The 16,505-nt window shown below is 39.6% G+C and overlaps 1 protein-coding gene across 1 annotated transcript; it reads right to left on the reverse strand.

Annotated features, from left to right (window-relative positions):
- Positions 1 to 8,097: 8,097 nt before the first annotated feature.
- On the reverse strand, positions 8,098 to 15,661 carry NDUFS5 (NADH:ubiquinone oxidoreductase subunit S5). Its single transcript, XM_044671470.1, has 3 exons — positions 15,558 to 15,661; positions 13,103 to 13,320; positions 8,098 to 8,491 (listed from the first exon to the last, which is right to left on the reverse strand). The coding sequence occupies exons 2-3, from the start codon at positions 13,316 to 13,318 to the stop codon at positions 8,387 to 8,389; spliced, it is 321 nt and encodes a 106-aa protein (XP_044527405.1). The 5' UTR covers positions 13,319 to 13,320; positions 15,558 to 15,661; the 3' UTR covers positions 8,098 to 8,386.
- Positions 15,662 to 16,505: the final 844 nt, after the last annotated feature.

Consider the following 16,505-nt stretch of genomic DNA (forward strand, 5'->3'; position numbering starts at 1 on the left):
ACAGCAATGTTGTAGTGATGATCAGCTGTGAATGACTTAGGGGCAGCTATGTGGCTCAGCGTATAGAGAGCCAGACCAAGAGAAGGAAGGTCCTGTTCAAAGCTGGTCTCAGACACTTCTTAGCAGTATGACCCTGAGCAAGTCACTTAATCCCAACTGCCTAGCCCTTATTGCTCTTCTGCCATGAAACGGAGGCTTAGCATCAAACCTAAAACAGAAGGTAAGAGTTTAAAAACAACTGTGAATGACTTAGTAATTTGCAGCAATATAGTGATCTAAGATAAGCAAAGGACTTATGATGAAAAATGCTATCTACCTCCAGAGAAAGAACTGATGAAGTCTGAATACAGACCAAAGCACACTTTTTAAAAAATTTATTATTCTTGGTTTTCTTGGTCTGCATTTTCTTTTGCAATAGGGTTAATATGGAAATGTTTTACATACATAATGTATATTAAATTACTTGCCTTTTCAAAGAAGGAAAGACAAAGGAGGAAATAATATGGAACTCAAAATTTTTTTAAAGAATTGAGAATTTGTGTTTACACGTAATTAAAAAATAAAACAAAAATTAAATGTAAAGCTATATTTACCAAAAGCCTATTCCTTTGCACAGAATGTCTGGTCTAATTCTTCTGGGAAGCTCTTTTAGGACCTCAAAACAGATAATATCTCATAGCTGTCAACATCTGACCTGCTCAGCTTGCTGTCCCATATTATTCTACTCCCTACTCTTAAACCTAAGAAAAAAAGCCTAGGCCTTCATAGGCTGGCCTATCTCTTCCATACCTTCCTCCTCTAGAGGCTAAAATGACAAGATCATTTTATTATTATTATTATTATTTTAAATTTTCCATGGTTACATGATTCTTGTTGTTTCCCTCCCCTCTTCCCTCCCACCTTCCGGAGTTGACAAGCAATTCCACTGGGTTAGACATGTATTATCACTCAATACCTATTTCCATATTATTCATTTTTGTAATAGAGTCATCTTTTAAAAACAAAACCTCAAATCATATATCCCTATAAACAAGTGATAAATCATATGTTTTCTTCTAGATTTCTACCCCCACAGTTCTTTTTCTCAATTCCCTCAGAATTATCTTGGATCATTCCATTGCTTTTAGTACCAAAGTCGATTACATTTGATTGTCCCACAGTGTTTCAGTTACTGTGTACAATGTTCTCCTGGTTCTGCTTATTTCACTCCGCATCAGTTCATGGAGGTCTTTCCGGTTCTTATAGAAATCAACCAGTTCATCATTCTTAAAGCACAATAGTATTCCATCACCATCATATGCTACAATTTTTCAGACATTCCCCAATCGAGGGACACCCCTTCATTTTCCCAATTTTTTTGACACCACAAAAAGTATAGCTATGAATATTTTTGTACAAACAGAACCTTTCACAAGTGTCATTTTAAAAACACAATTTTCTACCCACACCCCAGCCTATGCTAGAAATCTAGGTGAGGTGATGCAAGATCACTGGATCTGGAGCTGAAAAGGTAACAACTAACCTAAGTAACCATCAAGCCCAATTGAGGCCACACTCGTAATAAGTGGAAAATTTTGGACTTAAACCCAAACTCAGTGCTCTTTCCATCTCCCTGAACTGACCTGGCAAAGGTGGTCCATGAAGCAAAAAGTCTGAAAATTTCTGCTTAGAGAATGACTCAAAGATGCTACCCCCCACCAATGACCAATCAAGTTTCCAGGATCAATAATGAAGCATACTACCCATCTCCTCACAATGGCAATAGACTTAGGGTGCAGAGGAAAACATAATTAGTTAGATAAAGCCAGTGAGAGAATTTGTTCTGATTGATGGTGCTTATTTGTCATCAGGGCTTTGTTTTTCTTTTTTGCAAAGGAGGCCTGGGAAAGAGAAAGTGGGAAGAAGAGAACATAGGTTTTTGCTTGAAAAAAAAATTTTTTTAAGTTCCCCAATAATAAAACTACCTGGGCAATTTGCATTGACTCATCACTAAATTGAACCTAAAAATAATGAAAATAATTCAGAGTCCTCTGATCAAGACTCTCAAAAATCACTTATTGCTTGACTATTTTCAGTTCTGGGCTTATGTTAACAAAGATAAACTCTTACCTGAATATGAAGAGGTAATGAAGCATCCAAGTCTCTGCTAGAGAATTCCCAAGTGCCAACCTATTTTTTAGTGCTTTCATTAAAATGAAAGGCTATTAACCCATCCTACAGAAGTGTAGTAATCACAATTTGGAGGTATTTAAAGACTATGAGGGGATAACCAGGTAGCTCAGTGGATAGAGTGCCAGGCCTAGAGACAGGAGCTTCTGGGTTCAAACCTGGCTTCAGATACTTCCTAATCATGTGCCCCTGGGCAAGTTAACTAACCCTCATTGCCTGACCCTTACCACTCTTCTGCCTTGGAACCAATACAGCACTGATGCTAAGATGGAAGACAAGGGTTTAAAAATAAAAACTATGAAAGTGAGCAGACCAGTTTTTGGTTCTGATTGATGCTAGCCTTCCAACATGCTCTGATGTTGGGCCATCAGTAGACTCTTGAGAAGGGAACCGAGTCCTGTCTAAGAATTCCCATGAGAAGAAGTGTAGTACAGTAGAGATCCATGAAATTTAAACTTTAGTGCCTCTTCTGTCTCTTCTTTGCTGTGGCTGGGGGGATCATTAGAATCATAAGAATCATAATCATAAGATTAGAATCTTATTCACTTCTTGAGCAAAATGAAAGGCTTGGCCTAATGTGATATAAGATCTTTTTCAACTTTGAAATGTACCGAATACTTGGTATAAACATCAGTTTTTAAAAGGTTCTGTTCTCATATAATCTGATACAATAGGAAATAGAACCAAGAAAACAATAACAAGGCAAATGGAAAGAAAAACCAAACAAACATAAAACTGTGACTATAGGTAAACTTGGTCTTGGAAGAGTTGAGGAAACGCTTCTCATGTATTATCAGACGTGGGTGATGCACTGGCATGGTTGAACCATTCCCCCCCCCCTTTTTGAAATCTATCAAAAGGGAGAGGTCCACGTTTAGGAGAGAGCTGTATTCAGAAATAAAGGTGATGCAAAAAGCAAAACTATCAATAAAGATAAAAATTTTAAAGAAAAGATCCTGTTAGTAGGTATAATCCCTCAGAACCCACTAAGCCATAATGTAAATTCTTTAGTGTCAGGGACTGAGAAATGAATCTATATTAACATATGATGACCATGCATAGGACAGACACATCAATGGTTCCTTCCCTGGGATCATAGCCAATATTTTCCAGGGTTAGACCTCCTTGGGGATTGAATTTAGGTTCATCACGTCAAGATCTTCATCAGTCTTGAGGAAGAAAACTCTGTTTTTGAAAGGCTTTTTTTTTTTTTGAAAAGTCACCTTCTGTCTCACAATCAATACTGTGTATTGGTTCCAAGGCAGAAAAGCGGGAAAAGCTAAGCAATGGTGGGTTAAGTGACTTGCCCAGGGTCACATAGCTAGGAAGTGTCCAAGGGCAGATTTGAACCCCAAACTTCCGCTCTCTAGGGTTGGCTCTCAACCCACTGAACCACCTACCTACCCTCCTCTGATGAGTATTTATTAACAATTTATAGTATGAATAGCCGTGTGAATGAATGAAAAAGCATTTATTAGAGGCCCACGGGGTCTAAGGGGAAGAAGCTGGTCGTGGTGGTAGCAGTGGGCACTCTGACCTACTTTCCTGGCACATGCTTCTTCCTCAAGATTCCCCTGCTGACTTAGCCAGGCTGGCTTGCCCACCCTGCTGGTGACAGACAGGTGGCCAAGCTGTACTAAATATTAAGAGGAATTACTAAAGACCTGGTAGCTGCTTCTGAGATCGTCCTAACAAGTCCAGATTTCAATGCTGATAACCATATAAAACCAGTCTTGATGTATTTAGTCTCATATAACGTTAACGTTATAACCTGACAGTTAAGGACGATGCTACAGCTTCCTTTGATTACATTTCATGACTTAGCAGTGTCTTGTACATAGTAGTATTATATTACAAACGGAATTGACTATAGTCTCCCAAATTTATTTTTTGACCTGTCAAATAGAAAAGACTATAATTTTTCATAATTTCTAAGACGTCTTCTGTTATTGCATGATGTTTAAAAGCCATCATATTCCACAACCTTTCAAGAAAGAAGAGGGAACAAACATTCCCCGAAGAAAAAAAGATGAGTAAATGAATTTTGTCTACGTTACGTACCTGAGGATAACAGGTAAAGCAAGTCCCCCAGACAGAGCAGTTCTGGTTCCGGGCCAACCTATTAAGAGTGCCCAAAACATTCTGTGCTTTCTCATAAGTAGGCAGAGTATTCTCAGGGTTAGGCAGAATGCAGCACCCTTAGTATTCCAGATCCAAGTTACCAGGGTGCAGGGAGGGAAGAAATATCAGAGCCAAAGGAAGCTTGCACACATTCTTTGTGGGAACAAAACTGACTTGCCTTTTAACATAAGGTTGAATCACCAAGTTGAAAGGATCTCTCTGCTGTCTCTGCCCCCTCCAATTCTATTCTGCATCAGCTTTGGAGCCCCAAAAGCACAAACAGTCCTAAGAGAACATTATTCGCGTTCAGACTTCTTAAAATACAGTGTGCTAACAGAGGGCTCCTGGAGTCAGGATCAAGTTGATCTATTCCATTTTCTTATTTCTGCTGGGCTCCAAAATGCTTCCCAAATAGCCAGGAGATTGAGAAAAAGCAAAACGGTGGCCAATTGTGAAAAGCGTCGTGGGTGCTTGGTGGAAAGAATGCATCCGATTCTCCAATGGGTGCCAGTTCTTTCCAGTGCTGGAGAAGAGAAAGCATTAATAAAAGGTCCCTTTTTCTTTTCTACATTTACATAAGTGCTAATGGGTTGGGATTTAAGGTTTCCTTTTATGCTCAAATTCAGAGCAAAGGGAATAAACACAAGAAAAACAGTCACCCAGAATGGAGTCTATCCAGGGGTCACCAAACTATAGTTATTGTCCGGCTGCCTTTTCCTGTATAGGCTAGAGAACTAAGAATGGTCTCTACATTTTAAAATAAATTTCTGTTAGTTTTTAAATGTAAAAAAATTCTTAGCTTGCAGCCTAACAAACCACAGGCAGTGGGCCCAATTTGGCCCTCAGCAGTAGTTTGTGGACCCCGACCTCTGGTCTTCACCCTCATTTTAAGAGGGAAAGAGAGGCTCGGAGATGGGAGGGAATTTGCCAAAGGAAGCAGTCCAGACTGGAATCCAGAGCTCTCAATTCTCTAATTGAGATTCCTTCACTCTAACCCATAGTTTTGGTCTTAGATGACTTTAAATTTAATGATCATATGCATCCTTCTGTTCTGGGCAACAATACTTGGCTTCTGTTGACAAGCAGTATGGTCCAGTGCTAAGAGTATTGAACTTAGAAAGTCAAGAGATACACATTCATCACCGGGATCTGTTACACGTGTCTCTGGACGAATCCTCTAACCTTTTGTTTCTTATACCTTAGGGTAATAATGCCTGTACTCCCTTCACAATGTGAAGCGTGGGGACATAACACCATGCTTCAGTTACATACCAAACATGAAGAGGTGTGATGACACTCTACTAGGCTGAAGACTTGGGTCTCACTTGAACCAAAGATCTACTGAGTCTTCCTTAAATGGAAGGCTCGATTCAAGGATGGACTCTCTTGCCTCTGAAACTAGTTGTATCTATGGTGAAAATAAGTGTGAAAATGTTTTTAAAATTCAGTTGAGAATTATCTCTGGGTTCAACTGGGGCCAGACTAAAAGTGAATTAAAGAGGGAGTGATTGGTTTTAGGAATACATCTTCCAGGTGCCCTAGCATTAGCGTTAAGCTAGAGCTACTCTAGGTTTCCTTTTCATATTATTGTGTTTGATCCTCAGTGAGGTAGGTGGGTGCTATTAGTATCTTCATTTTGCAAAGGAAGAAACCGAGGCAGATAGGCAAGATGACTTGCCCAGAATCACAAAGCTAATGATTATTTGAGGCTGGATTTGAACTCAGGTCTTCCCAAACTGGAGTACAGGGCTTTCTTTTACCTAGCAAAACTTAAAATTATATTCCTTTATTTTGCTTTGCAGTGGAATTTGTCTATTGTTTTAGGCTTTACTATAAAATACAAATGGAAATTGTTTGAGAATTCCAATTAGCAGGGAAAACTTTGCCAATAGATTGCGGTCTCAAGCAAGAATGTTTGAATATTGATAAATTGTCCCTGTAAAACCTTGTTTAAAACTCAAAACTAGAGTTCTTCCACAAAGGAAGCACTTGTAAACCTTAAATTAACAATTGTAAAGGGACCTATTGATGTTACTATTAACATTCTGGGTTCAGCATCTCTACCCTTCAAACTTCCAAATTCATGAATCAAATGAAAGAGCTAATCTGGCTCCCCTTGAATTATTAACAAATTAAGATCTCTGTAACATTTTAAGGTTTGCAAATCACTTTCTTATTCATCCTCACAACCACCCAGTGAGGCAGGCACCCTTTATAGTTTCATTTTGCAGATGAGGAAATTGAGGCTCTGTGGTCTAGTGATTTGCCCAGAGTTGCATAGCTCATCAATGTCCAAACTCATGTTCCTGATTCCAAATCCAGTGATTTATGGACAATGAGAACCTTTGAGAAGCTTAGAGGGTAGAACAAGCTAACTCGGAGATGAAGCTCTGGCATTTTCTAAAAGGACTCCAGCTTGGTCTTCTAGTTCTGATGGATGAGAGATGTGCCAGAAGTGGGTTAAAGCAAATGTTTGGCCACAAAATGAGGACGTGTGGGATTCAGGCCTAAAAGCTAAATTCTGATTCTGATAAGATAATGCAGAAGCAGCAAGAACTATATTAGTATACTAGCCTTAAAACTGATATTTGGACCATTTAATATAGTGTTATATTATCTTATTTCTTTATTCTATATACAAAATTTCTGTATTTATATATCCTTCCTTTCTACATCTATAATTCCTTACTTCAATCCTAATTTTTCTAATTTGGCATTAGAACTAGGAGGAACTTTAGTGATCATTCAGTCCAATTTCTTTATTTTACTGATGAGGAAACGGAGGCCCAACGAAATTATCCAGGTAGTAAGTGACAGAATTGGGATTTTCACTTTTAGTCCTCTGACTCTGAATGTAAAACTATGCCATGCTGCCTCCTACTTGTATAGAAAGGTAAATGCAAAATTAAAACTTGGTGACCATATTCCCTTCCAATATTTTTTAACCTGATTGTTTTTGTTTGTTTGGGCTTTCTTCATCCACCTGCCAGTAACGTTGCAGTTTGCAGGTCATACTGTTATAACGAAATCAGGGAAAGTGGGAAGTGATAGGTGGAGGCAGAGAGAAAGAATTCTAGAACTCTGGGGTCAGTTAGTTCCTGGACTTACTCTCTCTGGAGGTACTGGCTCTCTCTGGATACCCTGTCAGAGTGGACTATCCTTCAGGCTTTTCACAGGCCAGGAAGAGGTTGAGTTTGTGAAGCTACGTGGGTGGACTGTGTAGCTAGATCCTTACTCTCCCCTTCCTTTTGGATTTTATGTTGCTGAGACTCTAATGAATTCCTGCCAGACCCTAAAGGACAACAGTTGTGAGATCTCCCTATAAACCTAGTGGACCTGTTTACCTTCAAGCTTTCCCTCACTCTTAAATACTACCAAGGGCGGGGGGGTGGATTCTAGATAGGATAGAGTATAGGTAGCTGGGTAAATTTAGGTAGAGATCAGTGTAGAAACCTACTGGATCTTGGTGAGAATTTAGTTCTACCCCAGTGAGATCATCCCACTCCCTTCCCTTACCTGTCCCAGTTAAATAATAAACCCTGTTTTATCATCTTATTGTTACTTTGTTAGCCTCTCCCTGAATCCTTTCCTAAATCTAAAGGATTTTGGATAACTGGCCCAAGGACTATTACATCGAGAACCAAGAATTCATCTAAACCCCTTTTAATCACTATACCACCAACTCACTAATATTTATTTACTCTTTTATTTCAATATACACTCACAATCGCACGCACATATACACGTGTACATGAATCCTACCCTGCAATTTAAGAAAAACAAACCAGGCTGGAGGAAGAGAGCAAATATAGTGGTAAATGTTTACTTTCTGAAATGCTTATTTTCCAATACAGGCAAGAATCACAGATCACATCTTAGAGGAAGAATCACTGACACCAACTTGTCTGGTTTGGCTGTCTTAATGGTAAAGTACAGAGAGTACTGGATAGGGAGAAAAGCAAGATGGCTTCATCACTCTAATTTTTAATCTTCCAAAGAAGGTGCCTGTTTTAAGAAAAAGACATTTCTGGTGAACAACAGGGTACACTTTAATTCCGTAACAGGAGTGAAGCTGCCCAATGTCGCCACTGGCTGGTCAAGGCCTTGGCTCGTCCTTGCCTGAGTGGCAATTTGGGGGGGTGTACTTCCCTTCCTTCATTAGCTTCTCCTTCTGCTTCATGACCTGGCCCCAGCGTTCTATCTGCAAATGGAAAAATACACAGCCAGTGAAAAAACATTCAGAAAGGTATAATCATTCCAGCTATAAATAAATACAATTTTGTGAATAGTGTATATACTATATTATTATATTACAGACTTTGTTTGGCAATGACACTACTCTGCTGGAATAACCAATACCTAGCCTATCATTCAGGGTGTCCTCAATCAGTTTAAAGCTACTAAAACTTCAAACTTCATTTTTTACTACAGATGACTTACAACATACTAGATAGTAGATTTTTGCTTTGTGGCCGTCATCACTAATATAGTTTTTCAAGTTGCTCTCTGAAATTCAGTCAACTTGTTGCCTGGCCAAACACAATAATGCCACATGGGTGACAGTTGTAAACCTGGCCTGCATTTTATGACATAGTTTAATACAATTCAAACATCAATCAGGCACTGATTATGAACAAGGTTTTATGGTAGGGTAGTCAAAGGAGGGGATGGTCAACAGTGCCGCACGATGATGCCATGTTTAGATTATCTTACAATAAAGGTCATTTTCTAGCTACAACAATAGCAGAACACTACATTTTCTTCAAGGGGGTAAAAAATGACTGACCTCTTCCACTAGTTCAAGATTATCTAAGAGCTTGGGCTACAGAAAAAGATGTTAGTCTAAGTTTTATGTTATCACTCTATTTCATTCTTCCTCTGCTATCTAATCACGGTTCTAGAAGTCATCCCAAATATTTGAAGGCTTTGTTAATAAAGAGGAAAACTCTGGTAGATCTTACTAAAACATGGGCCTGATGAGAGACTCTATTTGTTGCCCCAGGCGTCCCAAAGCTAGGTTCAGAGAGATTCCTGCCCAGGAAGCTACAGACAATTCTTTATTTTATTTTGTTTCTTTTCACCCTTTGTATCCTTTTAATTTATTTTTTTCATGCTACTGTTTTTATTTTTTTGTTTAAGTATTTTTCCATGGTTACACGATTCATGTTTTTTTCTCTCCCCCTTTCCCTTCCTCCACCCAGAGCCGACAAGCTACAGACAATTCTTTAATATATTCTCAGTTATGTCAGAGGTGTGGATCTCTATAAGTTAAGAATGTCCCCAATAATGAAAATCACAGATCCTTTTAGTAGTTCACTTTTTTTTTAAACCTTTACATTCTGTCTTAGTATCAATTCTAAGACAGAAGAATGGCAAGGGCAAGGCAATCAGGGTTAAGTGACTTGTCCAGGGTCACACAGTTAGGAAGTGTTAGGAGACAAAATTTGAATCCAGGTCCTCCCACTTCCAGGTCTGGTGCTCTTTCTACTGTGCTACCCAGTTGCCCACTAGTATTTCATCCTTAGTGTATTTTCCATGGATTATCATTCTGAAATACTTAGAAAATAAAAACCACAGTGATCTTAACACCACAGGATGATATGCTGCCCCTACACTTTGGGCAATGCCTAGAAGCCTAAATGTCTAGCAATCCTGATCCAAGACTAACTTGGTATTGGCTGTTTTGTTAATTAGCAAATAGCTACAAGAGATAAAAGATGGGAAAAACCTAAAAACCTTGGAGGAAAGTTCCTAATTCTGGTTCTGCCAATAACTTGCTCATAACACTAAGTCCCACTTGGTCTTGATTTCTTCATTTGCATAATGAGAGGATAAGATTAGTTTTCAAGGTTTCTCTCCATTTCTAGGATTTTATGATTAAAAAATTTTAAATACTTTGATTTTTTAAAAAAACTCTTACCTTTCAGCTTAGAATCCATACTAAGTACTGGTTCCAAGGCAGAAGAGTGGAAAAGGCTAGGCAATTGGGGTTTAAGTGACTTGCCCAGGGTCACACAGCTAGGCCATATTCAAACCCAGGATCTCCTATCTCCCATCTCCAGGTCTGTTTCTCTATCTACTGAGTTATAGCTGCCTCTGCACTGATGTTTTTTAAACTGCCATTACCCAATGACACATTCGCTCTTTGCCCCCACCTCCATATCTCACCAAATAAATGACACTTTGTTCTGTCTGACCACAAAGACTCACCTTGCCCCTATGTAACAACACTCTCTTTTTTGACAGAGGCAGTAGGTGTGCTTCACTTTGAGGTCCAACTTGTTTTATGCACCTATCGGCATATCAGCAAATCCTTCATCGTTTACCAGTTTCTATGATTCCAATTTCTCAGCCTGCTTACTACCTGTTCCTCCAATCTTTTAAGGGATCTTTTTTTAATCATTTTTTAAACATTTATTAATAATCATTTTTAACATGGTTACATGATTCATGCTCCTACTTTCCCCTTCACCCCCCGCATCTCCCCCCATAGCCAACGCACATTTCCACTGGTTTTATCATGTGTCATTGATCAAGACCTATTTCCAAATTGTTGATAGTCGCATTGGTGTGGTAGTTTCGAGTCTACATCCTCAATCATGTCCACCCCAACCCATGCGTTCAAGCAGTTGCTTTTCTTATATGTTTCCTCTCCTGCAGTCCTTCCTCTGAATGTGGGTAACGTTCCTTTCCATACATCCCTCAGAGCTGTCCTGGGTCATTGCATTGCTGCTGGTACAGAAGTCCATTACATTCGATTTTACCATAGTGTATCAGTCTCTGTGTACAATGTTCTTCTGGCTCTGCTCCTTTCGCTCTGTATCAGTTCCTGGAGGTCTTTCCAGTTCACCTGGAATTCTTCCAGTTTATTATTCCTTTTAGCACAATAGTATTCCATCACCAGCATATACCACAATTTGTTCAGCCATTCCCCAATTGAAGGAAAGGGATCTTTTTTTAATTTAAATTTTATTTTATTTTGGTCATAGTTATATATGGATTTGCTTTGTTTGACTATATTAACTTGTAATAAGGGAGTCTTTGGGTTTTTTTTTGGGGGGGGGGGGTTGGGAGAGGGACATGAAGAGAATTAGGAAGAGAGGGATGTTATGATAACAATATCTATCCACTCCCTCTCAGCCAAAAAAGGTTGAGTTAAAAATAAGGTCAATGTGAAATTTAAAACTTCCAGAAGTGGAAAGTTCAAAGTAAAACAAAGACAAGCAGGCCAGGGTTTGGTACTAACATCCTGAGTTTAATCTATTATCTTAAACTTGTCTGCCCCAGGTTCTTGAAGACCAGGTGTGTTACATTTTACCTCTCCCCTTGGGTTCTTTGGTGACCTTAAGGCTGGCCTAGATGGTGTTTAGCCTCAATCATTGGTTCTAGTCTACATCTGTTATAGGGGTTCTCTATGGCTGGTTCCATTTATTAATTTAACAGTCCCATTAACTTTTAACAATGGAATTATTTACTTGTAAGTGATAGCAAAAATACATATGCAACAATCCTCTGCTTCCAACGCATGGAAGCATAATCCTTACCCTCTACCACCTTAGACTCTCAAGAGGGGAGAGAGAATAGGTTCACAGTTTAGCTCAATTTCTATATAACATTATCCCACCAAAGTTCAAAGCCTCCCCACTTGAATTTAAGTCTCAGACTTTGGTTTCTCAAGGCTTCCCTTCTGAAATGGAAGCAAATTTTGGCCTATAATCCTGCTTCCAAGGATAACAAGGTCATGGCTTGGGTGCTAGGCCTGTGCCTAAAACTGAAAAGGAGAAACAATAAAACAACCAACCTGTTTCTCAGGGCTGCAGGGCCTAAAAGGGGAAAGTGGGGAGAGGAAGGGAACCCTTCCCCTCCAGTTCATGGTACATGTCTCATTTTGAGACCTTTTAAGGAGTCTTTTAAAAAGATTTTTTTTTTAAAGAGCCAAGACCTTAATATGTTCAATAAATGATTCAGAACAAAAACAACAAAAAGAATATGAAATTAAGACATAGTCTGTCCTAACAAAAAGTTGGTAGACTGGATGAATTGTTTCTGAGATTCCATACTTCTATGAACTTTTATGGGTATATGCCAAACTGGAGTCGAACCTCTAGCTCACTGGTTCCCAAACTTTTTTGGCCTACCGCCCCCTTTACAGAAAAAATATTACTTAGCACCCCCTGGAAATTATGAAACTATTTATTGAACTCAGAATAGAATGTAATACCAAAAAAAGTGTGGCCATCACCGCCCCCCTGGATAGCTGCAGCACCTACCAGGGGGCGGTGGCACCCACTTTGGGAATCACTGCTCTAGCTGAAGTTCCTCTACTCTAAAAGACAAAGAATAGATCTCAGAAGTAAGAAAAATTCCTCCCTACTTTAGCATCTATTATCAAATTTAATTCAAAATACCTATCAAAGGAGGACCAAGTTCCACAGTTTCTTTTGTTGCATATAACCAAAGGATGGGAAATTTTCTTGCATGTAACTTTGAATCTCTTGAATAGCAAGAAAAAAGGTCTTATTACTATGCCAGTAAAGTATACATTAGTAGGTAGTTGAAGAAGAGGTAGATACCAAAACTATACCCTTGCTTATATATGACCTGCCTTTTAGAATGTCATTATAGTAATCTACAAATTAAGCAAAATAAGGCAGCTTTATAATGAATCCAGCACTAGAATGAAGAGAACTATGGGGACAGTCTAATGTATTTTCACGTACATAAAATTGAACTATTGATCACGATTGGATATAAATTGAGCATGTCTCAAAAAATAGTTATCTACTTCCTTCCATCATTGTTTCACACTCACCGTTTTCCGCCTATGCAAACATTCAATGAAATCATCAAATTCCAGTTTGCATTCTTTCTTGGCTCGGGTCATACCAATTCCATGGGCACACTCAATGAATTCTTTCTCAAAAGCATGGCATCGGGCTGGTATCTTGTAAGGTTGTTCAGCACTCAAAATTGTCAACCAACTGTCAATATTGAGGCCCAACCGGCCTTGAATATCAAAGAATGGCATGGCTGCATTAAAGATAACAAGAGAAGCAATATTAAGCCACAGAAACCAAGACAAATGATAAACGCTTTAGAAAATATACAGCTGGATGGCTCAATGGATAGAGAGCCAGGCTTAGAGATAGAAGGTCCTAGGTTCAAATCTTGCCTCAGACACTTCCTAACTATGGGACCCTGGGCAAGTTACTTAAGCCCAATTGCTTAGTCCTTACTGTTCTTCTGCCTTGGAACTGATACTTAGTATGAATTCTAAGACAGAAGGTAAAGATTTAAAAAACAAAAAAGAAAATATAATAATTAACCATGGTAGATGGCCTTAGTGACAGATTTTTTAGAACCTTCCCTTAATTCAGGCCTACTTCTTCCATGAAGTCTTCTAATTTCTTCCTCAAAATTCTTAGGTACCTTCCTTTTGCATTTACTAATTTGCATTATATTTATTTTTGTTGTCTTCATTCCCCTTATTCTGCATAAACTTTGAGTCAAATACCGTGCCCTCTTCATCTTTGTGTCTCACTATAATACCTAGCAGACTCTTATTTGCTGGATGACCCTGAACAAGTCATTTAACTGTGCCTCCATTTCCTCATCAGTCAAATGAGTGGAAGAGGGAAATGGCAAACCACTCCAGAATCTTTGCCAAAAAAACCCAACCCAAATGAGATTTTAAAGTTGGACAATGAAGAAAAAGGGAGTGTTTTCTGGTGCATTCCAGGCAATTGGAATGACTTGCATAAATGCATGCAGGATGACAATACATGTATCTCAGACCAAATTACTTCCCATCTCCAGGAGAGGGGAAGAAGACAATTTGGATCTTATAACTTCAGAAAATGTATGTGGAAAATTGCTATTACATGTAATTAGGAAAATAAAATTTTTTAAGAAAACAAATACATGTAGGATGAGGAATTTGAGTAAAGTATGGGAAGATCTGAATGAATTTATGCATGGCAAAAGCAAACAGAATCAAGACAATAATATACATGACTGTAACAATGCAAATTAAATGATCATTAAAAGGTAGTTCAAATACCATCTCAAGACAGTAAGTAATCGGTGCAAATTATTAAAACTTCTCTGTGCCTTAGTTTCCTCATCTGAAAAATAAGTTTGAATCCAACTGTCTTTAAAATATTTTCCAATCGTAAAAACAATGGAGGTCCTGGATCAGAAACTGAAGTATGAGGTAGCAAGTCACAACAAGTCACAACAAGAGATTGGAAAGGGAGAGTAGTCCCAAGTGAAGTCATCATATCTTATGCTATTGCTTATTTCTCATTACATCAAAAGAGGGTTGGGGGCAGCTACATGTTTTAGTGGACTGAGTCAAGTTCAAAGGGAGGTCCTGGGTTCAAATATAACCTCAGATACTTCCTAGCTGTATGACCCTGATCAAGTCACTTAACCCAACTGCTATTGCTAAAATGGAAGGTGAGGGTTAAATCTGGAGGAGAGGAATCACAATTGAAATGGCTGTGATGTAGACAACAAAAGCACCTGATAAAAGATTTTTCATTTAATGAAGGATGGGGATGATGAGACTAGAGAAGGGTCCTTTTAGTTTTCACAAGCTACATTTTGATCAAAAGACTTTTTATCCCAAGCTCTGACTGTCTCAAAGCTTTTTAGTCACAAAAGAAAGGCTGGCTGGTCAACTACAACGATTTCCCTCGTCTAGGCCTCAGTCTCCTCAGCTGTAAAACGAGGGAGATTGAATGATAATCTTTAATGTCCCAGGATTTGTCCAGGGTCACAGGTGTGAAGCAGAACAGGGACTAAAACCCCACGTCTCCCGAGTCTGAGTCCCGTTTACAATTGGTGAGCAAAGCGCAGTGGATAGAGCGCTTGATCTGGGGATCAAATCCGGATACTGGAGGACTCTACGCAAGTCATTTCGCCTTAGTCTGCCTCAGTTTCCTCCTCTGCAAAATGGGGAAAATGACAGTATCCCTTCCCGGGGTGGTTGGGAAAACCAAACGAGATAATGGTTAAACTAAGTCCATTAGCGCTTGGAACTGGGGTTGAAAGGTCTTTGCTGCTAGCTGGAAGGGAGGCTTCCTGGGGGCGATGTCTGTCGGTCAGGAAGATACAAGAAGGAACCTCAGAGGTCATCCTAAAGGTCCAGATCCCGCCCCCTCCCCTCAAGGGGGCCCTAGGCAGAAGGAAGCGCAGTGGAGAAATGGTCTGCGGACAGACTCGCCTGCCAACCCTCCCGCCACCCCGGTGAACACCAAGATCACCTGCGGCCTAGTCCAAACGCAGCCGCGTCCTTCTCCGTAACCACAAGTCACCGTTGTCCTACAGCTCGGTCGCGGCTCAGCAGGCCGTAAAGCGTCGAAGTAATAGCGCGACACCCGGAGACCACGCCCCTCCGCGCAAGTTCAGCCCAAGCCGCGGGGGGAAAAAAAACAAACAAACAAAAAAACAGCGCCGCCCTGCACATGCGCATGGGAAGATAGCCGCGGCGGAGGTTAGACTTGGGAAGAATCCGCAGGGCTAGGACGAAACCATGTGGGGTATGTCAGGGGGTGAAGTGATGGAAAGGAGGATGGGCGGCACGCACCATCTTGCAGCCAGGTTGGGGTCGAATCGGATGATAAAAACACTATCATTCAGAAGATTTACATCTTCCTAAAAAGGATTTTAGAGGGATGCTGTCCAGTCAGCCAGGCTCAGTATGGGGACTTGATCACTAATTAGTAGCACAGACAGGAATGAGCCCCAGGATTCTTGTCTCCCAATCGTATTTACATTCCGTTACACCAAGGGGGATAGGAGTGATGGACAAGGAAGGGTTGGCTTGAGATCCAGAAGGAAACTGGGAGTTTACTTATTGTAAATAATTTTATCTTTTTTCTTTTCCAAATACTTACCTCTTGTCTAAGGATCAATTCGGTAGGGTCCAGACAATGGAGGTTAAGAGACTTGCCCAGAGTCACACAGCTGGGAAGCGTCTTAAGTGACATTTGAACCCAGGTCCTCCCAACTCCCAGCCTGGTGCTCTATCCACTCTACTCCCTAGCTGTCCCTAATCATATTATAAATTGGATTACAACAGAAACAATCAAGAACACAAAGTATAATAAAAACTAATATGTCTACATATAGCATTTTTAAGTTTTGCAAAGTGCTTTATAAATTATCTTTTTGATCAAAATAATCTTACATAAAAGAAAATCCTCAATTCC

The sequence above is a fragment of the Gracilinanus agilis genome, chromosome 3, assembly GCF_016433145.1.
Source record: "Gracilinanus agilis isolate LMUSP501 chromosome 3, AgileGrace, whole genome shotgun sequence".
In the NCBI taxonomy this organism is placed as follows: Eukaryota; Metazoa; Chordata; class Mammalia; order Didelphimorphia; family Didelphidae; genus Gracilinanus; species Gracilinanus agilis.